The sequence below is a fragment of the Aquila chrysaetos genome, chromosome 8 (assembly GCF_900496995.4).
Source record: "Aquila chrysaetos chrysaetos chromosome 8, bAquChr1.4, whole genome shotgun sequence".
Taxonomy (NCBI): Eukaryota; Metazoa; Chordata; class Aves; order Accipitriformes; family Accipitridae; genus Aquila; species Aquila chrysaetos.
Genome location: NC_044011.1, coordinates 13,890,210 through 13,915,889, shown reverse-complemented (window position 1 = coordinate 13,915,889; position 25,680 = coordinate 13,890,210). Strand labels below are relative to the sequence as shown.

Here is a 25,680-nt window from a genome sequence, read left to right as displayed (position 1 = left end):
GACTGACCTATCTTCTGCTGTTGCAAAGCTGTGAGTGGGAGTGATTTCTTTAGACTCCTTTTAGTATTATTCAGCTAATAGGCAGTGCAGTGGGTGGGTTCTTAGATGATGCTGCTGTCACCCAAGATACTATTACGCTTTGGTTTCAGATGTCTTTGGTGTTTCAGATCAGACCTTTAATCTGTTTGCTTTAATTCAGCCAAAGCAAAAAGATAATCAATTGGGTCAATGTTGTAGTAAAAAGTTTGATTGCCTTAAGATGCTCTTGATAAAGGCACTATTCAAGTTTACTGATTTATCTATATAGATATATATAGATATATTCCACATGTGTATATGTATATATAATGTCTTTTTTGTATTATAAATATCCTTCTGCCTGTCAGTTCTTTTGGATCCTCCAATTAAATACATAGACCACCACACAATTCCGCTTAAGCAAATTATTCATTTATTACTTGCCTAGTTACTAAACTTAGCAATCTTGCATTATCTCACAGCCATAGTAAGTTACTCACCGGTCTTTTGAGTATTCTGTACTTGTCTCTGTCACGGCATGGGCATCCCCTTTTGCCAGGTCTCTGCATACCTGTAGTCCAGCTACATGTGTGGTATGTGATCTCTGAACGCTTACTGGTATGTTTGGGTTTTATAGGGTTACGTGGTGGTGGCTTGGACCATGATCTCCAAGTCCCGTGACGTGTGTTCTTTTCATACGAACATCTTTTATGCTGACTTTTCCAGTGGGTACCCCTTCTTGCAGGAGGGCCAGATTTCCTGCTTGCCTGTCTGTGCCCAACAGCTGAGGAGCTGAGGCTTCCTTGCCCCTGCTGATGGAACTGTTAGCGCAGCGTGCGTCTTGGACCTGGGGGGATGTGAGTGGATGGTTGCATTGACACTTATTTAGAAGTTACTTCAGAATACAAGAAGGAATTCTAGCAGTTGTGAACAGCCTAACTGAATTAGCAGCTACTGGTAATCAGTGACATTGCTGAGGTTTACAAACTGTTTCTGTAGCCTAATGCCTGCTGAGATAATAAAAAATACAATGAATCTTTGTAAGCAGTGAAAGTAAAATTCTTGTCTGGGCTAATCAAATATGAAATGTAAACATTAGTTGCCCAAATGCATTTATTTTTCTTTCCTTCTCCTTCACTCCCCCGAGTCCGCTTTATGCTGCAACAGCTCTACTTGATTAAGAAAAAAATTGCATATGTTTTAATAGCAAAAATGTTATTGAACTTAGTTGTCATCTCATGTTTGTAACCTGTTCTCAAAAGTATACATTTTGGTGTTAAAGAGTTCAATTTATTGGTGCTCTTTCCCTGACCTCTGCTGCCTCTTTCATCAAAATAATTAAATCTTAGTTATCTATTATGCATACATTATGTATCATGAAGCTATTCATTTTCTTAAGAGTGATATGACAACATCTCGCAGCTTTCAGAGTTATTAGGGAAAATCGTCTTTGAGAAAGACCCCTTCTTGAAGCACCCATCTCAAACTGCTGACGCAGAACCCAGTGCCTTATCCCAGAGACTATGTCGATCCTAATTCTTCTACCTTTGGGTTGGGGAGAGTGGAAGTACGGCATCCATTAGCCACCTGCAAAGGGAAGAAGGGTGATCCATTTTGGAATTCTCAACTGCCGCCGCGGGCTTTCAAACGGTCGCGGCGGGGCGGGCCCGCGACCGTTTGAAAGCCCGTGGCGGCGCAGGCGCAGTCCGCTTTTGTCACCTTCAACTGAAGGAGGCGGGAAGACTTCGCCGTACAAGCATTGGTGGTTCAGTGGTAGAATTCTCGCCTGCCACGCGGGAGGCCCGGGTTCGATTCCCGGCCAATGCAGATATCGGTTTCTTTTTTTTTATTCCCCACTTAAAAATAATAATAATAAAAAAAAAGCTCATCGCGGTCAGTAATAATGCTCAATCAGACACCAACGTGTTGTCGGCCCGTCTGAGGCGGACCTTTACCCACACCGCCGCCTCGCCGGGCTGGAAGTGACGCAGCCGGATTTGCTTTCAAACTGCCGGCGGCGGCGGGAGGAGGAGGAGGAGGAGGAGGAGGCGGGCAGGGCCGGGGGTGGGGTTAGCGCGGCTGGAGGAGGAAGAAGCGGAGGGGTCGCGGCTGCCGGGAGCTGCTGCCGCCGTGGGGGCCGAGCTCTGGAGCGGCGTAAGTGAGCGAGAGAGACCCGCCGCGTTTTCCTTCCTCGTGGTGGCCTGGTTGTCCGCCCCCGGCCGCCGCTGTGGCCGTTGCGGGGCGCCCGTCCCCGCCCCCCGCCTCCCGGGGGCCATGCGCTGCCCCTGCTCGGCCTGAGGCGAGGGGCTGCCCGCCGGAGGCGAGAGGCGACGCCCGCTCCCCCCCTGGCCTGGGCCGCCCTGAGGGAAGCCGGGCACCTCACCGCCCCGGCGGGAGGAGGGTTTCGGCTCCTCTGTCCCGCGGCCCAGGGACCGGGCGGTGCTTCGGTGAGTGAGTCGCCGCGGTCGTTGCTGTCGTGACACCCGTGACCATTACAGCGTGCTCGTCGGTCTTATGACACTGCTGTAGCTTACACGTGCTCGGAGCCGCACGGGGCATCGCCGTGGCGTCCCTAAAGTCGTCGACAGGCGACTGCCTGCAGGTGCGCGGCAGCTCAGCACCCTGCCCCCGGGGAGTCGGGCGAGGTGGGCTACTCTGTTATGGCACCGCTGGCGCTCGTTCAGACTCTGAGCTTTGGTTCGTACTTCTCCCTCCCCCCTCCACCTGTTTTTTTTTTTCCTTAATGAAGTAAGGTTTTTGCAATTATTCTAGTTTTTTCTCCAGAGAGAAGCAGCAGGCATCAATTCCAGATATCCATTCTGCTGCAGAACCGTTCTAAATTTTCTGAGAAATTTTCTAATTTAATATTGACCATCTGAAAGAATGCCAGCTCCCATGAAATGGGGAGTAAGTAATATGATTTTTTTTTTAAGTCTTTTGAAAGGCTTAGCCTTGAAAACAGAGTCATCTGCCAACAGGGTATCTCTATCTAATGATTTTTTCTTTTTTTGCACAAACAGCTAAGTATGCTTATGTTTGTGGTTGCTGGTCATTTTTCTTTCACTACCGTTACTGTTAAATAAAATAAGTGTATGAGAACTAGTTTGTTTAGTATCCAGTAAGTCTGGCAACTCTTCTGTTTCCCAAGTAATTAACACAATCGCTTGTTGATACCAAATGTTGCTAGGAGCGGATGTTATGAAGAAGAGTATTAAAGCTGGAAGGGAGCTCTGAACATGGTGCAGGCCACCATGTCATCAGTAAAAATTGATTCCTGAAAGCGATTACTTTGGGTTGGTTTTTTTTTTTCTCTTCTGGCTTCCTGAGAGAACTTTCTGAATTTTATGGTTGCTTTGATGTCAGAGCCTGTATAGCAGGCTGAAATAATGGAAACATGTACGCTCTGCCAAAATTCAGGCTCTGGCTTAGTCCGAACATTAAGGCTGGACTGAAGGACTCTTTGGATGTATTTTCCTTGTATGGCTTGTGCTGTTCTCCGAGTCAGCAGAGTAGCTGATGGGTTCCCCATAGTAACTGATAGACCCTGACTTTAATCTTCTCTTCCAATATCTGCATATCGATCTCTTCTTTCATTTTTTAAAGTTGTGTGGGATTTCTTTGTGAAACAGGATTGGTACTGTGTTCGGTTTCAGATTCCCAAATTCTAATATATGAATGTGAGCAGAAATTACTTATAGTTGTTCCTTATGATAATTCCTTAAAGTCATTGTGGAAAACATGATGTATCCCCAGGGTTTTCTTGATGATGGTCAGGCTATTATCTTTAAAATAAAATATAAAAATAAGTTCCAAAACCTCATTTTCAAAAGCTGTAGGTATCTTGAACCTTTGTTAGGTTTCAACCCCCACTGCTCTGGGCTGTTCTAAACTCTAGAAGTATTTTAGATGCTTGGAGCAAATCATAAAATGTATTCTCTTACTAGAGATGGGTTAATTTGATGGGTTTCTGTTGTGTTAGTTTCAGGGAACCATATATACTCACAGCTAGTGTAGAGAGTGAGTATTCTTACTGTGAAGTGTGTGTTTCTACACAGTGTAGAATTAAACCTGCAAGACAAAATGCTTAGATTATTTTCCTTATATCCTGTAAACTTTACGAGCTCATTACTGTTTCAGTTGCTGTTGGAACATAGATAACTTCATCGGGCATGATTCACGGAAAGGTCATAGCTGATAAGTGCAGCCTTGCTGCTTTGACATCCTGTTATGTGATAGTACTAGGTATTTGTAAACACTTTAAAAATTCTTAAGTGGTGCAGGATTAGCTTTGTGGTTTTTTTTTTTAATTGCTTCAGGTCTGGTTTAACTCTGGATTTGTGCATACTCACAGTTCTCCCTTATGTATCTTACACCCTACTCTGAGCTGCCACAGTCTACTATGACTTTCTGCTGCAAACTTTAATCTGGTTTCAGATTAGTACTCTAACTCAGTTTTTTTTCCATCTTAGAACTGCTTCAGCATCTTCAGTTACAGGTGCAGTAAGCCTATAGAGTCACATTAGTGTGCCAGCTCTGATACTGCCTGTATTCAAGTGGCAGCAGCAGTGACATGTCCAGACATAAGCAGAGTCAGCAGCTTTTTCTGCCCCACTTGTACACAAGAGCCTTGTATTTGGAAGCCACTTCAAGTTCTTCTGCTCTTGTGACTCAACTTGAAGCAACAAATTAAAGTGGTTTTCTAGTTTAAACTAAATTCTCTTGCATTTTCAGTACCACTGATGAAACGGATACATTCCTGGATTTTCATTGGAATTACTACTTTTGGTTATGTTGGAAGCATTATAAACTTAAGTAAGCATCTTGTTCCCTCCCCCACCATAGGAGATGTTAATTCATTCTTATGTGTCTGCTTCTCCTTTCTGTCTTTCTTTTCTCTGTCTTCTCTCACTACTGTAATTTTGGTCCCAAGCTTTCATATCTTTCTGACTTAGCCTTTTTAGGTTTTGGTTTTTGTTTTTTTTATTCTTGCTATTTTCACATTTCCAGATGAAAACTACTCTTACAAGCTTGCTTTTTTTTTCCCTGGATATTTAAACAGAATTGCTGTTCTGCTTGGATCGCTGTACAGCATTCAATGTTAAAAAAGTTATCTATGACTTCTCTCTGTGTTTGAAAGTCTAGTTTGGCTTTAGTAACTTGCTGTTACTTGATTTTTAAAATGTTTATTAGCATCTTGCTCAACTTGTGATTTCAGTAGTGTTAGTCATCAGTTTGAATTCTCAGGACAGGCAAACAGGTGTATCTGGTAGGATGAGCAGGAGTGGAAAAGCTTGCTCCTAAATATAGCAGGGAAAACTTTGGTAATATCTGTGTGATGATCCATACAGCAGCTGACAAACACCTTCAGGCTCTTGCTCCTGAGGTAAAAACCAACAAAACTCCGAAGTCAAACTGTTGTCGCCAAAGCCTAATTAGCCTGGGATATGGTAGTCTTTGTAGTTGCTGGTCACATTAACTATATCAGCTTGTAGACATCATGGCCAGCTCAGCAAGTCTCTGGCCAGAGTGAGATTATATAGCGTAGGTTCTTATGATGGCAGGTTTCCAGAGTCAGCCCCACGGGTCCCTTCTGCGTGGATGGGTGCAGGCTGTCAGAGGCCTGTCTTCAGCAAAACTCTGGCAGCAGTGGAGCTGTTTGGGCTGGAACTTTTCACAGCAGCTATCTGCTTCAAGGGAAACTGGGGAAAGAAGTGGAAGGAAGCAAAAAGAAGACCATGTTGTCTCAGGAATGGATCAGCTGTGTGTCTTGTGCATAAAGCTACTTGGGAAGGGGACAGAAAAAGGACCAGAAGTCTTAAAATGTTTGATTTGTACTTAGCAGCTCCTCTTTACAATGGGGAGCTAACATTTCAGCAGTACATTGTCTGGTGTGTGCAAAGTGTGGCTTCTGAAACCTCTGATAATGCGTCCGAATCTGACCCTGACCTGGTCTTGAAATGTGTTCAGTCTTAAATCTGTTTATTGCGCATGTGAGTTTAGTACCTCTTAAATTCTTTAAATAGTTGATCTGTATCAAGTATGCTTCATCCCAGGGCTTAGGCATAATTGCTTGTCTGCAGTTGCATCTTACTGATAGTGGGTACAGGTACTGAAATAAGAGCAAGACAACTCTCTTGCAGGCATGTTTATTTGCTTACTTTAATGTTTTCTGTGCTTGGTTCTAGGAAATTAGGAGGAGAGTGGGGAAGTTCTTGGTGTGCAAGAGACAGGAAAAGAGGACACGGTGCAGGTATCTTAGACAAGAAGGGGCTGGGATGTATAAGTAATGGATAAGAACATAGGATGACTGCTCTGTGGACGGTGGTGACTGTAAAGAATAAGTCTACTGCTTCTACTTATTACTGTATTTGTATAAATAATAGTTGTGTGCTATTCTAATCTAAAAGCACAGATTCTGCTAATGCTGCAAAGTGGAAGTGGTCACAGTCCATGATGTTTGCTCCAAAAAAAAAACCAAAACCAACCAAAAAACCCACTGGTGGGAAAGAGTAGCATGGTTTGAACAATATGTTAAATAGAGTGGGTAGCTACACACTAAATGTCTAATTCTGGCCTTTCCTTACCTCTCAGTGATAACTTAGCAGCCTCAACATTTTTCAAGAGTTTCTTTTTAAGTGTAAAAATGAAGGTGATAGGAAGGTGCAAGCTGGGCATGGAAGGTGGATATTTGTTTCAAAGAAACATTAAATAAAACTGAAGAGTTGTAAAATCAAACAAATGGAAAAATGGTGTTCTCCACAAGGCAAAATCAGACTGTTAAACTTGTATGTGTGGAATAAGGCAAAAAAATTAACAGAAGTTAATGCATCTGGAAGAAGGGCTTTCGTTTATTGTTTGTTGGAGTTTTTTTTTTTAAACCACAGGCCATTATAGTATGGATGCTGTTGTAGTGCTAACAGTAAAATACCAATTTATCTTACAATATGATAAAGAGGGAAGGAGAGTGTGCAATTGTGGCTTGCAACAGTGCATTTAAATCTGCCTATCTTGTATACGCTTTTCAACAGAATCTTCATCACATTAAATAATTCTATGAAGTGAAGAGTTTAATTTCTAGTAATAGAGAAACAGTTATCTTTTTGTATGGATGACATTTGTTCTAGGACCTTCTTCTAACGAGTATATTTCTAGCTTCTATATTTTGATATGCCAAATGAGGTAATGAGCACATGAAAATAGTTGCAAAAATTTGTTCTCGTCCTGGGATTATTTTTTTTTTCCTTAATATTTCCTATTTTTTTCAGCTTCATGCTGAACATGAGCCTTGTTATGATCAGTGAGAATGTAAAGCTGGCCCGTGAATATGCCTTACTGGGAAATTATGACTCTGCGATGGTCTACTACCAGGGAGTTCTTGACCAAATGAATAAGTACCTCTACTCTGTCAGAGATACATATCTGCAACAGAAATGGCAACAGGTAAATAGTACTTTTCTGGGACATTTTGAGGGAAAAGCATTAAAGTGGTGAAAATTGCCTATCTTATGGTAAACAAAAGTATAAAAATACTTACACCATTCTCTGATAAACTGCAGAGCTCTTATATATAGGTGCTTTTTTATTATATAGGCTTAAATAAGTCGTCTTTATGACTTCTGGCTCTGACAAGGACAAAACAGGCAATGGAACACAGCCCTGGGGAGCCAGTGCACTGTCTGGCTTGTCAGCTCCTTGCTGATGGGAGACCCTGTTATGCTGAAGTTTTTTAGGCTGTTATCGTTTTGAATGGTCTTATTTCCCTCTCAATGTTTTAGCAGTGTGACTTAGATCCTTAATAGAAACTGAGTTGTGGCTACCATGTTAATTTATCCTTAACACAAGCCATCATTTTTTTCATTGACATTCAATCTACTAAGTTGTGCTCTTTTCTGTCATACTTGTTTCATATGCAAAATTTGTCAAAAGTCTCTTTCGTTTTAAATCCAAAATCTATTTATTTCTTCTTTAAATGTGCTGAGGAAGGCAGAAAAACCTTCTTAATATCTGATCTGTGTTATTCTTTTCTATTGAAGTAGAATCAAGTAGCTTGTGAGACCTTGTGGAATCCATCCAGGCATTACATGGGCTTGAACAGAGGACTGTTATCAACTTATTCGCAATGTGCTTAATCTACTTTTTTTTTTAATCAGGTTTGGCAGGAGATAAGTGTGGAAGCTAAGCATGTGAAAGATATAATGAAAACACTAGAGAGTTTTAAATTAGACAGTACTCCATTGAAAGCTTCACAACAAGAATTACCAGCTCATGATGCAGAAGTCTGGTCTTTGCCAGTACCTGCTGAACGTAGGTAAGAGGAAACCTGAAGATCTAAATGAATGTTTATCAGCGCAAAGTGTGCTTTGACTTCAATCTGTTCCTGTGTAATTTTTGTTCTAGAACTTAGATGTGTAACATTTACACCAGCAGCTTGCCGCCATTTGTGGTGAAGGAGATGCTATTTTGAGGCAGCCTACTTCAGCTGGGAAACTTCTGGGGATTTTATCTTATATAGGCTTGACTAATGTCAAGCTTTTCCCCCCAACCCCTGACTCAAGATAAACTTGTCATTCCATGGAAGCTCAACTCTATTCCTGAATTGATTTTTTTCATCAACTTTAAAATGATTCTGCATGTAGCTGATATGAAAAGGAGGAAGATGTATTATCGGAGTAACAGTAAAATCTGTCCAAGCTCAGTTTCTTTTGTGTAGCAAGGTGGCTTCCTGATCTCCTTCAGGAACTGGTCAGTTAGGCTAACATAAGCTCAAGGGAAGGGGTGGGAACAAGCAGCTGCAGGCAAGCCTGCTTATTTCAGATGTAGTTTTGAATTATGCTGGGTTAGTGACTGTGAAACCAAGGCCTTGCAGTGTGGTTTGACAACGTAGCTGCTGCTGAAAGGGTAGTCCTACCCTCCACAGTTCCCTAAGGTTTTTGGTTTTTTTTCACTTTTGACTTTGTTGGTGTTGATAAGCTGGTCCAGGATGCTAAACTGGCAAAAAAAGACACTGTTTTGTGGGGCTAGTGGTTTTTTGTCTGGCTTTTAGTTTGTTTGGCTTTTGTTGTTTTTTTTCCTGAGATTAGCTCTCTGAACTGGTTAATTGGAGGTTCTAACACATGCCAGTGATAGCATGAAGGAGGGAACAGGAGTGCATGCAAAGCAGACAGAGAACTGTGCATTTTGACAGAAAGTGACTATTAGGTCAGCTTAGCTGTGCTGTCAAACTGTTCTTTGAGGCTTTGAACTTACATGCTGTTTCTTGCAGACGAACAACTTCAGTCTTTATGGGTACGTTTTTATGTTTGGAGTTTTTTTAATTGATTTATTTTAAACCTGCCTTCTGAAAGAAAGGGGTCTTGTGTGGTCACACTGTTTCTGTTTATCTCGTTTAGTAACTTTGAAACGCTGCTGGCTGATTTCATTCAACCCTTCTGGAAGAATAGAGTCTGGGAAGTAGAACTTTCCTAATGTTTTGAAGCTTTCTAGAGAAGGGATACACAAAAAAAAGGGAAAGACTTGAGAGAACTGTTTCTGTTCCATTTATCTTGCTAGCTGGCGAAGTATTGAGTTGTGGTAATATGAAAAAGCCACAGTGAAAACTTGTTGCATTGGAACAGCCACAGTAAATTCCTATACTGAGATAGCAGAACTCTCAAATTTAGGTGGAAATTAGACATGTAATAACACCATTCCTTTATTTTGAGCTTTGGGGTGGAATTCAGAGGTGGCTAGGTGTTCATAAATAAAAGTATAGGTTGGTAGGTACTCCATTTGGAGAGTGAAAAGACTTTAACACTGATGATCTTCTTATTAGCATATTCATGTTGCCTAATATGCATTTCACCCTGAAGAGATATGTACAGTTCTGACAAACTTGTTGCTGTGAGTCAATTAATGACAACTTTTATGAAGGTGCTGGATCCTGATATATCCTGAATGATATGTCAGAACACATCTTCTAGTTCAAGTAAATGCTCTCCAAATCAGTGTCTTCCACTTTCTGTTCTCCCTGAACTTAAATAGCTTATTAATGCTGGAATTTTAGGAAGGTCCATGGAAAAAGTGTATCTGTGAGAGTAATGGATTTGTATGGGAAAGAAACTGAATTTTAAAAAAGAAATCCATAATACCAATCATGATACTGGTTTATTCATATGCGCTTCTAAAAGTAGTCTAGTTTCAAACAACTGGAGGCCTCGGAGGCCTCGCATACGTGTTTTCTCTCCCAAGAAGTGAAAATAAAACTGTCATTCCCAAGAAACCTTTAAATTTCTTTGGGTAGGAGAGTGAGGACCACTGTGTTAAGGCAAAAATATGTGTGCGGGGGGTTTTGTTTATTTTTTTCCTAAGCTCCATAATACTAGGGATTACTTTTATTTACGAAATATACAAAGCAAGGAGCTTGTTTTAAGCAAATGAGCCCCGAGCTTGTGGCAAAGGGAAAGTGGTTTTTTAGTGACTATCTAAGAATGTCTGTCTTGTTTCTGACACACAGTTTTTTGTCTTGAGCAAAATGGCTTTTCAGTTTCTAACCACTTGATTTGGCTATGTAGTGCTCACCAGTGACTTTACACTGAGGCTTTTTGCATATGTTACAACTAATTAGACCTTCGCCAGGACCCAGAAAACGTCAGTCCGCTCAGTGCAGCGATTGCAGAGGTCACAATAATCGTATAAGTGCAGCTGTCAGAGGCCCTCACCGTCCATCCTCTCGAAATCCCAATGATAAAGGGAAGGCGGTCCGCAGCCGGGAAAAAAAGGATCAGCAAAATAAAGGAAAAGAGGAAAAGGTAAGCTTGCAAGTAACTTCATGAAGTTGAGAAACTCAGTCTTGCTTTCTTAATGCTAAGTGTATTATAAAATTAGATGCCTATAAAATGTTTCTTCTGTTCAAGTCAGCACGCTGATTTGAATCTCGCCTTAAGTTATCTTTGCTTTATGGACATTCTTGGTTACGGATTAATTAAAAAAAACAAACCCGCATTTGGAGGAAGTGATCTGGTAAATGTGGGCTTGTTCACTGCAACTGGGAGATAGTTGTTTAAAATTATACCACTGAATTACTGAAACTGAGCCTGATGGAGTTCATTCAAATGGGATGTCCTTGTGGGTTCTTTAATTGCTTTCATATATTTTAGACTGAGATTGACTCGCCTGTCCCCAAAGCATTTCAAGATTTATTTAATCTTAAAGGGAGACTTTTACTTTTTTGTTGTTGTTGTTGAGATCTGGTATTAGGACCAGACTCTCTTCAGTTTAAAACAAACAAAAACCCAACACACTTCACGAGAGAGAATGATCTATGATCTATTCTTTGCAGTCAGAGTGCTTTAATTTTTGCTTGTGCTCTGGTCTCCATAAATTCACATGACCAGAGTAAGACATCATACTGAAGACACTAAGTTCGTAGTTTTCCAGAGTCACAATAAATCAAATATCCATGTAATAGTTTGTTAGCTTCAGCAACCTTATGTTGTGGCAAGGTGTCATGGCCTGTGGAAATAGTATAAACTACAAGGGTGGAATTGTTTAGCTATGTAAGCTACTACTTTTATTAGGAGCTAAATTACATTGTCTTTGAGTGATAATTCTCTCCCACTAAGGGTATACACATACAGAGACAGGATAGGTCTTTTTTCTTTTTTACAGTTGTTCTGTCATCACCAGTGCTTGCTGTTAAGTGTATAAAAACCAGGGTATGTCTGGTGCATTTTATTTCCTTTCAGTTGCATGGTCTTTGCTGTTTGAGCCCTTTCAACTGTGTAGGTTCTTTGCTTCTGTTCTACTGCAGAGCTGCTTCTCTGCTGTTCTTGTCCGTGCTTCTGTATCAGTTAATTAGCTCTTTTTTACTTCTGTGGTCTTCCTGCAGATCACTTTTGCTCATCCTATATATGGAAGTCCTGGTTAATTTTTTTTTTGTGTTGCATATATATGGCGTATTTATGACACTTTAGGATTTGGGATACTCTAGTTCAGTGTGACACTTTCTGATCCAGTCTCATGCATAATTCCTGCTACCCAGCTACTGTCTCAGATAGTTTTGGATTTCTCTGGGAGAAGAGGCGAACACTGTTACGCTGGGATAGGTGTATGCAGTTTTGATTATCTACTAAAGCAAAGAAACTGCATCAGTACAATATGGCTTTGGGGAGAAGGCAATGGGACCAGGGCAGTACAGAAGTCTGGGTGAACAACATAGATCCTGCAGTGCAGCAGGAATATGGATGCTTCATAATTTTCATGCTGGTTTATGTTGCCATCTTCTAGAAATATGATGCTATTGTGGACTTGTTATAAAAATCTGTTAATAGCATAACCATTGTTATGTATTTACATTGTTATATCCTTTATATGTAGAACAAATCCACATCTGAGATTTCAGAGTCTGAACCAAAGAAATTTGATAGTACTGGATATGATAAAGATTTAGTAGAAGCTTTGGAAAGAGATATAATTTCTCAGAATCCCAACATTCGATGGTAAGTTTGAATACTGCTGCCAGTCTTTCTGAGTGGTTGTTTCTTTTTCCTCTTATACAATATGACAAGAATTAGGAGTTTTAGCATATGCTGACGTATAAAAAGTACCTACAGGTTTTCTTTACTCATTAAATAGGCAACTAAACTTCTTGCATAGTTGAATATTTTTAGAACTTTTTTTTCCACCGATAGGTTCATAGAATAGTTTGGGTTGGAAGGGACCTTTAAAGATCAGCTAGTCCAACACCTTGCCATGGGCAGGGGCATCTTTCCCTAGATCAGGTTGCTCGAAGCCCTATCCAACCTGACCATACAAAGCTTCTCAAACTTTTCTAAGAGTCCTGAAATCAGTTTTTTGAGATACTATTTTGCAATGGGTGAGATTCTAGCGTCTGCCAGTGTCTCTTCATTTAAAAACCTGTTTCACTACCCAGGGGCATACCAAGATAGAAAAACAATTAACAAAGAAGTTAAGTCAATATAGGAACCCTTTGAAATCTTGCTGGACATGAGGTGACCGCCAGTATAAAATACAACCATGTGACAGTACCTTTACATAAATGTGTTAAATATTAAACCTTATACAAAGGTTGTTTTGCGTTCCAAATGTTTCCAGGCTTAGGTGGTTTTGTGAGGATTAAATGAGCAAAAATCTTCTGGCAAGTAAAGTAGGCTTTAAAAAAAACCTTAACAATCCCATAAACAACTTTGTTTGCCTGCAACTGTCATGTATTTTTCAGTTTAATATGTAAATGTATGTTTCAGTTTTTATATTGAATCTTAAATTAGAACTTCAGATTTGAACTAATTCTCCATATAGATATGTTTTGAAACAAAAGTATTATTGGGCACATGCTGATAAGTGGAATGCCCTGTGAGTTACCCTCAAGAAAATAAGACCAGCCTATAAGGTATCTAAGAATTAATACATTTGTAACTCTGAAAAAGAATTCTAAGAATTCTGTTTAATTCAGCTCCATTTACTAGTCTTCAGTAAATTGTTCTTGTAACGATGAAAGATGGTATTCAGGTTTCAGGGACAGCCAACCTCTGAGCAAAAGAAAAACACATCATCTGTAACTAGCAGAAGTTTAACCAACTTGCCTTATTCTGCTTATTCTTCCTGCGAATAAGAGCAACGATGCTTTAGTGAAACAGTTTACGTGTCTCTCCTTGCTTTTGCATCCAGCTGGAGTCTACTAGCCAGATGTCAACTGTAGTTGTAGGTTTTTGCCGCTAGAACGTAAATAAATCCAACTCATTTTCCTGCATTATGGAAGAGCCGTTACATAACATTAAGTTTAACTGCATGTTGCTTTGAGCTGTAGACTGATTCTTTTGCAGTCTGTCTGAATCTGTCAAACAACTTTCTCTTTCTTGTCAGGGATGACATTGCTGATTTAGTAGAAGCCAAAAAGCTGCTTAAGGAAGCTGTAGTTTTACCAATGTGGATGCCAGAGTTTTTTAAGGGAATTAGAAGACCATGGAAGGTATGAAAAAATCTGATCCTGTGATCATAAGTAGGATTCTGAGTTTGGATCTTGGCAGAACAAGAAATTTCAGGTGGTTTACAGTTTATATAAATTCTAACCACTTTTTAGTAACAAAATTTATGGTAAATAGTACTAACAAAATCAAGATGTCAGCCAGATAAATACACTGTCTTCAGCTATATTGTTGGAAGGAAGCAATAGTAATTAATTACTTAGCTTGTAAACTTTCCCTTGAAAAGTTATTCAATTTAGTGTTTTAATATTATACTACTAAACAAACTGTGAAATTGTCTGTGTTTTGATTCCTGTCCTAAAAGTAGTTCTTTTTCATTTTAATAGGGCGTGCTCATGGTTGGTCCTCCTGGTACTGGAAAGACCCTCCTGGCAAAAGCTGTAGCCACTGAATGCAAGACTACTTTTTTCAATGTTTCTTCTTCCACACTTACCTCAAAATACAGAGGAGAATCTGAGAAACTTGTTCGTCTGCTGTTTGAAATGGTGATTGAAGTTTCTGAACTTAAGTAGTGAGATAATGAAATAGAATTACTTCTGGAATAGTGAAACCTTGCCAAGGTTTAGAACTTGTAGCATACATAAACAGCTCTCCAACCTTCAAATGCTTTAGGACTTTCTGATTTGGCCATGTACATTCAAGATCTGATTATTCCTAAATAGCTTTATAAAAACTGAAAAATTAGGTTGTCTTTATTTTCAGGGTTAGGTTGTTACATTAGAGGTAGCTTGCTATAAGCTGATGAGTGCTGTAGAACATACTTGAATGTAAAACTGGAGGTGGAATCCAATTGCTTTCTGGGTGAGAACACTGCTTAGGCTGTGTGTGGTTTTTGTTGTTGTTCTTGTGGGTGTTTTTTTGTTTGTGCTTAAAATAAGTGGACTTCCAAATTGTGGTTGTCTTCAGAGCACATAACACTTGAAATTGGCTCAGAATATGTAGTCTTTTTTTCATGTGTTACATGCAGTGTTTGCGAGGGTGCCCAGTACTGAAGAGGGCAGCAGAGTTGCAATTGCAGTAGTCAGAAAAGTCAGGAAATAAAAGATCTCTTTTACAATATAGTCTGACCATATTAAATTAGTTGATACCATGCCTATCAATCAAAAATGCATATACACAGTGAACAGCATCTCAACTACGGTAGGACAATAGCTTTTATTATCGCAGATCCTTGTCTTTGACCTCTCTTTTTTTCAGAAAGGTTAGAGTTATTTTGCAGTTGACCTGTCTCTTGGACAGGTTCCATATCATGGTGTCCTAGCTTAATGTTCGTCCTAGCTTTAACTGAGTCCTTATTCAAGCATTCTGTGATGACTTTCACAGTTATAAATGTTATTCCAGATGTGTAAAACTGCCTTTAGCTTATTAAACATTTGTTTATACCCCTAACAATTATAGGACTTTGCCAAAAACTGTTCTGCTCAAATGTTATTAATGAATGCACAGCTGGTCTGTAGCTGTGTGCAATGGTCAAAGAGAGGGAAGGTTAGGTATTGTTTGATATTTACGAGCTGATTCATTGGGGTAAACGTGTAATTACTCAGATCTGAATATGTTGCTATTTCTTAAATGCGAGTAGACTGCCATTTAGTTTCTGTTTTATCTTCTGCTTTCTTTAGGCTCGATTTTATGCCCCGACAACTATATTTATTGACGAGATAGACTCTATCTGTAGTCGCAGGGGAACTTCAGAGGAGCATGAAGCTAGCCGACGTGTCAAGGCAGAACTGCTAGTTCAAATGGATGGTAAGTAACCTGATCACTGGGAAGTGGTGGACTGGAGGAGACTTGGGGGGGGGTGTCAAAACTTCATTCTTCAGAAGCCGTTTGTTTGAAAGCCTTACATAAAATTGGGGTAAAAAGATACAAGTGCACTATTCCAATTGTCAGTGTGGAAGGAAAAAAGATGCCAATTATTTAACAGTATTTTAGCATCTGAGCGATGACCTTATATTACTGATCCAGAATAATGAAGATTCAGTGGAAAATACAAGATTTCGAAACTGCAGAAGAAAAAAAGTATTAATTGCTCCTCTCAATCTTTACCTAGTATCTCACTTCTCCAAAACCAAGTAAAAAGTGGTTCAAAAAAACTGTCGCTGGTTCCAATTTAAACTTCAAAGGCAATCATGACACTTCAGAAGTGGTTGGGAGAGTTTTCTTTTTAAAACGCTGAGTTCATCACAGCTATTTGGTTAATATTTCACAAATCAACGAAGTTTAAAAGTAGGTAACGCTGTGCAAAATTGCAATAGAAGCATCCTTTTTATACTCTGGTGAGCAGAGAGAAGGAAAGGAGCAACTGAAATGTGCTAATCTATGGACTAATTTGTGATAGAATTCCATGAGTCAGAACATTTGTATATTTATTTCTGGTTCTCTGATGTTGATACCCTTTTATGTTTGATTTTAAATAGCAGCAGAGCTGTAGTACTGTTCTCATAACTCAAGTATGTACATAAGCTAATTTTATTAGTAACAACTATTTGAAGTCCTTTTACCTGAGCGTTCATAAATGGTGTTTTGTATGCAAATTTTCACGCAGACTATGTACAGTGGCTATTCCACAGCCCAGTCCTATGATTAAAAGCAAAAACAGTAAATGCAGAGAGTAGCAAGTTTAATGAAATTAACATCTTCATATAGCAGCAGTTTCATAGTACTTTAGAGACTGAGGTGTTCTCTCTGCCACTGAGAAGTTGTGATTCAGTCCACCAAATTTAAACATTCACTTCAGCAGTTCTCAAGAATCCACCTGCACATGTGAAATATTTGGCCTGAATTCAAAAGTGAAGAAACTTTGTAGAGGAGTAATGCTGCTTTTGCGTGGCTGTTAGTGAATACTGTTGCAGAGGGGGAGGTGTGTGGGTTTTGGTGTGGTGATGGTTTTGGGGCATTGTTTTGGTTTTTTTCACATGCTGTTACAGGACATTGATGTGAAAATTCAAACACTGTAATGGCAGAAGTACAAACAACTCTGCCATAAAACTGTTCCAGCCATGATAGAGAGGAACTTTCTGATCTGAGCAGTGGCCTATGCCACCACTCCTATTTAAACCAAGTCTCCATTTTTGCTTGGAGGCTGCCATATAGATGAAAAACTGAACTCTGTTGCACTTAGTGATACTATTGCACTTGGACTCACTAGAGTGCAATAGAGTAGCTGCTTTAATATTATAGAATTGTGGATATTCTTCTCTCTTTACAGGAGATTTCACAAAATATACGTACATTTTACTTCCTCTCTTCTCTAATGCAGGTGTTGGAGGGGCTACTGAAAATGATGATCCTTCCAAGATGGTCATGGTACTTGCTGCTACTAATTTTCCTTGGGATATTGATGAAGCCCTAAGACGGAGACTAGAAAAGAGAATTTACATTCCTTTACCATCAGGTATGAAGACTTGGGAAGAGGAGTGGTTGAAAAGACTAAAATCTAAACTTTATCAATATCCTTTAGTTTTGATGACCTAGTTTAAAAATCTAATTGATACATGTGTGCAAATTCATTTACGAATTCAGGACCAGGTTAAATCTAAACATTGAACACTTACCTTTGTAGCAAGTACAGTGTCCTTTTTCTCATTCTTCCCTCTTATCCTTCTTCAATTCATTATTTGTCTTCAGAAAGCAAATTGTATAGACTCAATTTTCTATTCTTTGATTAGCAAAAGGTAGAGAGGAACTCCTAAGAATAAATCTGCGAGAGCTGGAACTGGCTGATGATGTTGACCTTGCAAATATAGCTGAGAAAATGGAGGGTTATTCAGGTGCAGACATTACCAACGTATGCAGGTATGTTAACATTGCATCATTTGTATTACGACTGCTACAAACTCTAAGAAAACTGTTTGTAAAGTAACTAATCTAAATAATTAAAGTTGTTGGATAAAAACAGACTGTAATTTGTTTTTTATGTATGGCTAAAAGGTGAAATACTGCATTAATATTTACCTAGATTTCCATTTGATATTTTCATATAATAATGAGGAAGAGCGGTTGCAACATAGTGATCTAAACAAGCTATGATTTAGGAAAAAATCCATGTTCTTTCATATACACCAAATTTCTTGCATAAGGAATATCCACAGGAAGGTAGACTTTAACTTGTAGAGTTGCAGTCATTCCTCTGACGTTATACTACTTTAGCGGAACATCCATGTGTAAGAAGCAATAGTGGCAGAGGCCAGAATAACTAAAGTAAAAATGTGGAGTGTTTTTCTTTTGTGACACAGAAAAGATGCACCATATTGTGTGACAGTACGAGAGCTGGGTACTCAGCACATTGGCTTTAGTGATAAGGCTGACTTTTTTTCTACCTCCTCCATCTCCCCTTCTCCTCAGCACTGTTTGCATACAATCATTTGTAGGCCTATTATATAAATTAGACTCCTGAAATAATCGACTAAAAATACTTTCTAACCATTCCCCTAATCTTTTCTTTTCTTTCAAAAATTCAAAAGGGAAGGAAATGACCGATCTTTTAAGAGACTATTATCACTCATCTGGTTTACATCTAAAGATTTGCAGTAGCACAGTTGGCAGCGGTGGCAAATTATGGAATCAGCAGTAAGGGACAAAGAACCGAAACAGCTTAAGATGCTGTTGTCATCTAATAACCACCTGTGTAACTATGCTTTCAGGCTTTGGAGGTAGCACTGAAGTGTGGCAGTGCAAGGCTTGAGCTTCAAGTTGTGCCAGCGCAACTGTTGTGGGGCTGTACTTTGAACAGGATAAGAGAACTGTTCTGGATTAAAAACACATCCTCATTACTTTCCTCAAATGCAGATCCATTCCTTGCCTTGATTCCTAATACAGCTCTGTAAATGCTTGTCAGCACAGCTGAAAGGGCGATACGCTGTGCCACAGGGATGAATGCGAGTAACCTGTACACAAAACTGCCACCAAAGGCTCTGTGAGAAGGGTCGCTTAAGTCTGAGCTAAGAGTTTAGAGCCTCAGTGCTATTTCCTGAACAAACCTTACACAGTGTCCAGGAAAAGAATGGTATGTTAGTTGCTCAGAATCAGTGTTGTGCAGATTTGTTTCATTTGTAGGTTTGTGAGATGAATTTGTGGTGTTCTTTTGCTCGGTTTTGGCGTTGGTTGTGCTTTGAAAGGAGTTTGTGCCAATAGGTTCATGTTGTACAGAAGAGTTTATTTGGGTTTCTGCTTTGTGCATTTTAGCTGCAGTTTGTCTCCTCCGGTCTGTTTGGTGTTTGTTATTTGTAATTAATTTTATACTGGATACTAGTATCCTTGTTTAAAAGTCAGAATACTTGTAATGTTTTTCAGCAAATTTCATATGTATATACATACGCACACACACACTGTTGCTTTTTATTTTTTAATCAATGTCCAATTGTAAAAATACTATTCAAAAAACAAAACCACAAAGAAACACCTGAGTCTTTCATTTGTGGCAGTCTCCTTAGAGATGACTGAAGTGGCAGCAACCAGAAATCCAGACAAATTGGGGTTTGGATGTTGTCGTGGTTTAACCCCAGCCAGCAACTAAGCACCACGCAGCCGCTCACTCACTCCCCCCCCCACCCAGTGGGATGGGGGAGAAAATCGGGAAAAAGAAGCAAAACCCACGGGTTGAGATAAGAACAGTTTAATAGAACAGAAAAGAAGAAACGGATAATGATAATGATAACACTAATAAAATGACAACAGCAATAATGAAAGGATTGGAATGTACAAATGATGCGCAGTGCAATTGCTCACCACCCGCCGACCGGCACCCAGCTAGTCCCCCGAGCGGCAATTCCCCGCCCCCACTTCCCAGTTCCTATACTAGATGGGACGTCATATGGTATGGAATACCCTGTTGGCCAGTTTGGGTCAGGTGCCCTGGCTGTGTCCTGTGCCAACTTCTTGTGCCCCTCCAGCTTTCTCGCTGGCTGGGCATGAGAAGCTGAAAAATCCTTGACATTAGTCTAAACACTACTAGCAGCAACTGAAAACATCAGTGTTATCAACATTCTTCTCATACTGAACTCAAAACATAGCACCGTACCAGCTACTAGGAAGACAGTTAACTCTATCCCAGCTGAAACTAGGACAGATGTGCATGATTTGAAATTAGTAAGAAAGTACGCATATTAGCCTGTGTATTTACACTTTGTTAATGGTGTCAGGAAAAACAGATCTTAGACGTGATTGTTTCATTTACATTGAGACAAAAAAACGTGGCTGATTTAAAAGTGCTTTTGTATGGTTCAGGCTCACGGTACATAAGCGTAGTAAAGTTCATACTTGTAGACTAACAGTCCTCACTAATGAAAAAAGGCAAACTTAAGAAAAAGTGAATGAAGAACTCTGGTTTGCTCAATTACTCTCCTACCTTAAAGAATTTGAGGTGAAATCCAAAGTTAGCTGAGCCAGAGTGAAAACCAATCAGAAATGACGGTGCAGTTACTAACAGTCAGCATATAGCCATGGAAAATGAAGGTGAAACTTTATTTTAAAAAGACATTCAGGAAATACAAAATGCATCTAAATTGCGTATTAGATGTGAGTACAAACTGACTTTGAGTCATTGTTTTGAGTGGACTGTGAAGGTTGAAAGGCCTTTGGAACAGAACTGACCCCTGCTGCGTGTTCCAGTGGGTGGCTTCTTATTTTTTGAATATAGTTTTGGTGATTCTCTGGGCACTAAGGGTGCACTTGAGGAAGCACTAAGAGTTGATGTTGGAATGACTGTCAGTAACATGACTTTACAGAAGTAAGTGGTGGCAGCTGCACTTTAATTTTGTGGGTGTGTTGAGGTATGGTGGGTTTTTTTGTTTGTTTGTTTGGGTTGTTTTTGTTGGGGTTTTTTTGGGTTGTTTTTGGTTTGGTTTTTTTTTTTTTGTAAACTGTCGTCTGGAGGCAAAGTAGATGCATGGGATGCTCCCCCACCCCACTGTGTAACACTGGTTTTTAGTTCACAAATTATGATATAACAGCAAAGCATGGTGGTATTTGACTAGATGGAGTTCAACTAGGCAACTTTTTTGGGTTCTGAAATTCTAGTTATTGTAGTATGCGTTCTAATTGCTAACAATTTAGTAAATTCATGAAGTCTGTCAGTTATGGTTTCCTTTAGGGGGAGGGGGTGAAACTGAAACAGAATATACTGAAACCATCTTTCTAAATCCTCCTAGAAGACAATGTGTAAGTTTTTTTCTCTCTTTGGATTCTCACCTACTAATATGATATGATATACTTGTGATATTGCCAGGATTACCCTTCCATCTTTTTTACTGCTAGACAAAATAAGTAGCACTTTCTTATTATAAGCTATATAACAACAAATTAGCAGGAACTTTAGTCTTTCAGTGTCACCCATTTATCACCTCACCAGCTCATCACCTGCTGCTACTGATATTACTGTTGGAAATCCAAATGCAGTCAAACTTAGTGCAGCAAGAAAATGACACACTTAATGTTTATTTTTTATACAGGCTGAATAAATTTTGTAGTTCAACATTTAGCTGTGAAAGTATGGGTTGGAGGTAGATACTGTGGATTCCTATTTGGACCAGGAAACGTTCAAAACATTCCAGCCACTTCTATGTGTAGGAGGAGTGAAACCATTACTTTTGCCTTGTTCCTGTTTAAAAATACTACAAACAGCAGCTACATCATAGGCATGCAGTGGCATTAGATAAACCAGTTAGTCTTCACCTCTTTTGCCTAGCTTGTGAATAGTAGCTATTCAAAGATCCAGTGAGGATAAATCCATGTTTGAAAAATACGGATAGCACAGTGTCGTAGGTTGTACAAGCACTTGGAGATCTTACTGTAAAAGTTTACAGTTCTTTGTTGTATCTTTTTGACTGTAGCAGCTTAACTGGAATGCTATGTTGAGCCTTTCAAACAACTGAACTTGCCATCCTGTATTAAGTAACTTTGTTTTTTTCTTTTGCATCCTTAATAGAGATGCATCGTTGATGGCTATGAGAAGGCGTATTGAAGGCTTGACACCAGAAGAAATAAGAAATCTTTCCCGAGATGAAATGCATATGCCAACAACTATGGAAGACTTTGAAATAGCTTTGAAGAAAGTTTCTAAATCTGTATCTGCTGCGGACATTGAGAAATATGAGAAATGGATAGTTGAATTTGGATCATGCTGAGTTGTCTTATCTTGAAGAAGCCACCTTATGTCTTAAAACAGCTTTATAAGTAATAAGTAGTGTGTCAGTGCACTGCGTGCTCTTTTTAACTTTTGTAATTTAAGAGCAACAGATGTCTAAATAAATTTTTTTTAAAATGCAAATTCTGTCTAGCTCTCTTTGAACTAGCTCGGAAGTTACCCATTTTTCTCAAATGTGAAAAATACTGATGGGATCTGCTTTGATCTTCAAGATTTTAAAGTGACTTAAATTTAACACTAGAACTCTTGCATCAGAGGGTTTACTCTTGAAAAATAGCAATTACACCAAAGGAAACCCAAACTAGCCCTGGTAAATGAGTAAGGAATGCTGAGAACTAGAAAATGGGATGAACAGGGGGCAGTTACATAGATTGTTTTGCTAACTGATCTTAGAGAATTCTACCCTTAAACGGTTTCTAAGGTATTAATATAAAGGTTGAGATTTAGAACAGCAACCCTTGCGCTACTAAGAGTCAATAGATTCAACTGAAGTTTAAGCAAGGGGTAGGATCATCACTGGCTTACAGTATCTATTAAGTAATATTAAAATACATCCAGCCAGTGTAAACCAATTCGGTGCAGCCAGCCCTGATGCAGAGTCATGTGTGCAGTCTCCTTGTAAGTCTGAGAGAAAACAAAAGCTTTCTGGCATTAATACTGAAATATGTTGTTCTTCCTTGACTGTATGGTACTGTGTAAGCTTCAAACCCTAGACCAGTAGGTTGGGTCCTGGCTTACACTGCATATTTATTCTGGTAAGGCAGTGTGTGTGTTATGTTTGTGCTCAATTGTTTTCTGTCCATAACCCTGACTTTACAATTGATGTAAAATCTAAATTCTCTTTTTGCATTACTTGACAAGTGGAATGTAGAAACAGTTCTCTGAGTGGTTCTACAGTGACCATTTATGTCATCACAGATTTTGCTCAACAGTTGGTCATTGTAACTAAAACATCTATCACTTCTGTCCATCTCCTATTATTTTGGAAACACATTATTTTTCCTGCTACCTTGTCTCAGAGCAGGCAGCTGTAGTTCTGCTTACAGCTGAACCTCATGCTTTTTCATTAATCAAATATGTCTAGACTTGTTTCAGCCAGTAGATACATGCCATAGGGAACTGGCTGTGGAATTCCTGCTCAGGTGTCTCTTCAGATGCTGCAAGGCAGATGGGAAGGACAAATGATAATGAAAAGTTGCAGTCTGAGTAGAAGGCAAATGCGTCCCAAGTACACAGTTGTGTAAATGCCATTATCGTGAACATCTTGTTTATGTACTCAAAATTCAGCACAATGTCGTGAGTGACAGCTGGACATGCTGAAAAGGGACTTTCAGCAGTGCCAGTGATGAGGCACTGTAGTAAGACACAGAGATGCAGATATTGTGGAGAGGTCCTGAATCCCTGGGTGGACCTGGCATAATGAACCCAGAAAAAAAGGGAAGAAGTTGGGGGGTAAGTATAAAAGTGTGTCTGTTTTTACAGACTTCCATCTCCAAAATGGAAAACAAATTTACCTCTTTCCTTTCAAAAGGATAGCCATGTGTGTCAAGAGTTAAGGAAAAGGTGCAGTATTTTGAAGAAGTGGGTTCTCTTCATACTTATTTTTCTGTTTGTATGTTAGGATGAGTGTAAAGCTGTCTGCTATGCGCTGATGTTGCACTTAGACTGAAAGCGTGATATATTTTGAGAACTTCTAAAGTAAACTTCATTTTAAAAGCAATACTTTAGTACTACAGCTTAACCAGCCCTGTTTGCTCTAAATGAACAGAGTGAACACCTGTGTAATACGTGGTCGGGGCAGGGGGAAAGTGGTAGATGCTGAATTTGTAGCTCAGAGGTTTGTTTTGTTTTGGAATGCAGAACAGGATGATACCAAACCCTCTGGAGGGAAGGGCCAGGGCTGCTTAACTCGGTGTGTGTAAAAGGCAGAGAGACATTCTGAGGGTGAGACAGAACAAGGGGGGCTGCAGTGAGGCACAATTTGTGGTGAGATAAGAGATTTTGCCTTTCCTAAAAACCTACTGCCATCCTACAGAGTGGGTTTTTTTGGGTAGTAGTGGATTTTTTTTGTTGGGTTTTTTTGTTGGTTTTTTTTTTTTTTTTTCTTAGTTCTGCACCCCCTTTCTTTCCCCTAGCTGGCACCTGTATCTCTGTCAACTCACATCCTGGAAAAATGAGACCTACTGTGACTGGCATGCAGGACAGTTGCCCTTTCCTAACTGTGTTAGTTGTGGGAAGGAGTTTTTAAACTGTTTTACAAAATGGGTCAGAGTGGTCCCAGCTGAAAGTAGCGCTCTTCTGAAAGGCATGAGGCTTTTATGACTCAGGAAAACCATGTGCATGCTAAAGCAGGACACTAACGCTTTTTTAAGACTTGATAGCTCCAGCTCCATAGCACAGTAATACTGTCTGGCAATTACTGTGTTCAAGATTTGCACTATTGGTTTTTATTTAATTTCATTCATCTGACGGTAGTATTTCTTTCCTTGTGCTTTGTAACTTTTTAGAACACAATACAGAAGAGGATTATTTTGCTCATGGAAATTGGCCAAGTTGTGAAGCAGTATTAAAACTTCTTCAGGCTTAACCACTCATTTATGTTGCAGCTGTTTAGAGTTAAATCTCTTGTTGCTGTGCAGGTGCTTCGTTTAGTTTCTGAAGTACGAATGCAAAGAGCACATGGTAACAGCTGCCGAATTTCCATCTGCAGTACAATTCATACTGTGCTTGTGCAGTAACGAAGAACTGTTGTGTTTCATGTCCATCCTACTTTCTTCTTTTTTCCCCCGAAGCAGCTAAATTTCAGCCTTATACATCACTTCTATTTGAACTATATGTTCAAATATGCCTGGGCTATGTTCCTGAAGTGGAAAGAGCATTAATTTCCAACATACAGAGAGTTGCCTGTCTACAACTGTTTGAAGACTTGCTCTTGTCTGTGCAGTCACCATTCCTGTGCCAGAGTCTTAGCAGTTTCTTGTTTAGCCATGGATGACGACCCCTCTGTCATGTGTTTTCTTTCACTAAATTGAATTCTTAATTCAGATGCCCCTGTAGCTCTAGCATCACCTCTGTCTTACACGGTTATGTTTTCGTTACAGTCGCTCTCTCATGGTATGGTCCTGGAAAGCACTGCTTGGGGCTCCAGGGCTGTCAGTCGCTGCCACTGGTTCCCGACCAGCAGAGTAGCTGCCCTGCTCCAGTGTCTCATGGCTCCACACCTGCCCCAAGCACCCAGCCGCTTGTGACACAGCCCCCACTTCTATCATCCTTACTCAGCTGGACATCTGGCAAATGTTTGGGCTCCTATGGTCTAATGACACTGAGCTTGAGGAAGTAAATGCGAAGTACAAACACACAAGGTGCTAGAACAAAAAATAAAATTCAAACTTCCCTTTTTTTTTTTTTTTTAGCAGCGTCCCTGTTATCACAGGCTGACGTATACCATGCTGCGCTGCTAGGTAGCGTTCTTCGTTTTGTTTTTTTTGCAAGACAAGTCAGTGTTAGAAATGTTTCTTCCATCACTGCAGTGCTGTC

General features: G+C 39.7%; 1 protein-coding gene and 1 non-coding gene across 8 annotated transcripts; both read left to right on the top strand.

Moving 5' to 3' along the window:
- Positions 1-1,774: 1,774 nt before the first annotated feature.
- Positions 1,775-1,845, top strand: TRNAG-GCC. Its single transcript has one exon. It is a non-coding gene; the product is annotated as a tRNA-Gly (tRNA).
- A 206-nt stretch (positions 1,846-2,051) lies between these two features.
- KATNA1 (katanin catalytic subunit A1) lies at positions 2,052-22,266 on the top strand. Of its 7 annotated transcripts, XM_030022922.2 has the most exons (12): positions 2,067-2,172; positions 6,204-6,268; positions 7,284-7,458; positions 8,169-8,326; positions 10,622-10,805; positions 12,373-12,494; positions 13,879-13,984; positions 14,327-14,485; positions 15,620-15,746; positions 17,260-17,394; positions 17,669-17,795; positions 21,925-22,266. In XM_030022922.2, the coding sequence occupies exons 3-12, from the start codon at positions 7,288-7,290 to the stop codon at positions 22,121-22,123; spliced, it is 1,488 nt and encodes a 495-aa protein (XP_029878782.1). In that variant the 5' UTR covers positions 2,067-2,172; positions 6,204-6,268; positions 7,284-7,287; the 3' UTR covers positions 22,124-22,266. The 7 variants fall into 7 exon arrangements, with proteins under 7 accessions (XP_029878781.1, XP_029878782.1, XP_029878784.1 ...); XM_030022921.1 differs by lacking the exon at positions 6,204-6,268 and having other exon boundaries at positions 2,052-2,172; XM_030022924.2 differs by lacking the exon at positions 6,204-6,268 and having other exon boundaries at positions 2,086-2,176.
- Positions 22,267-25,680: the final 3,414 nt, after the last annotated feature.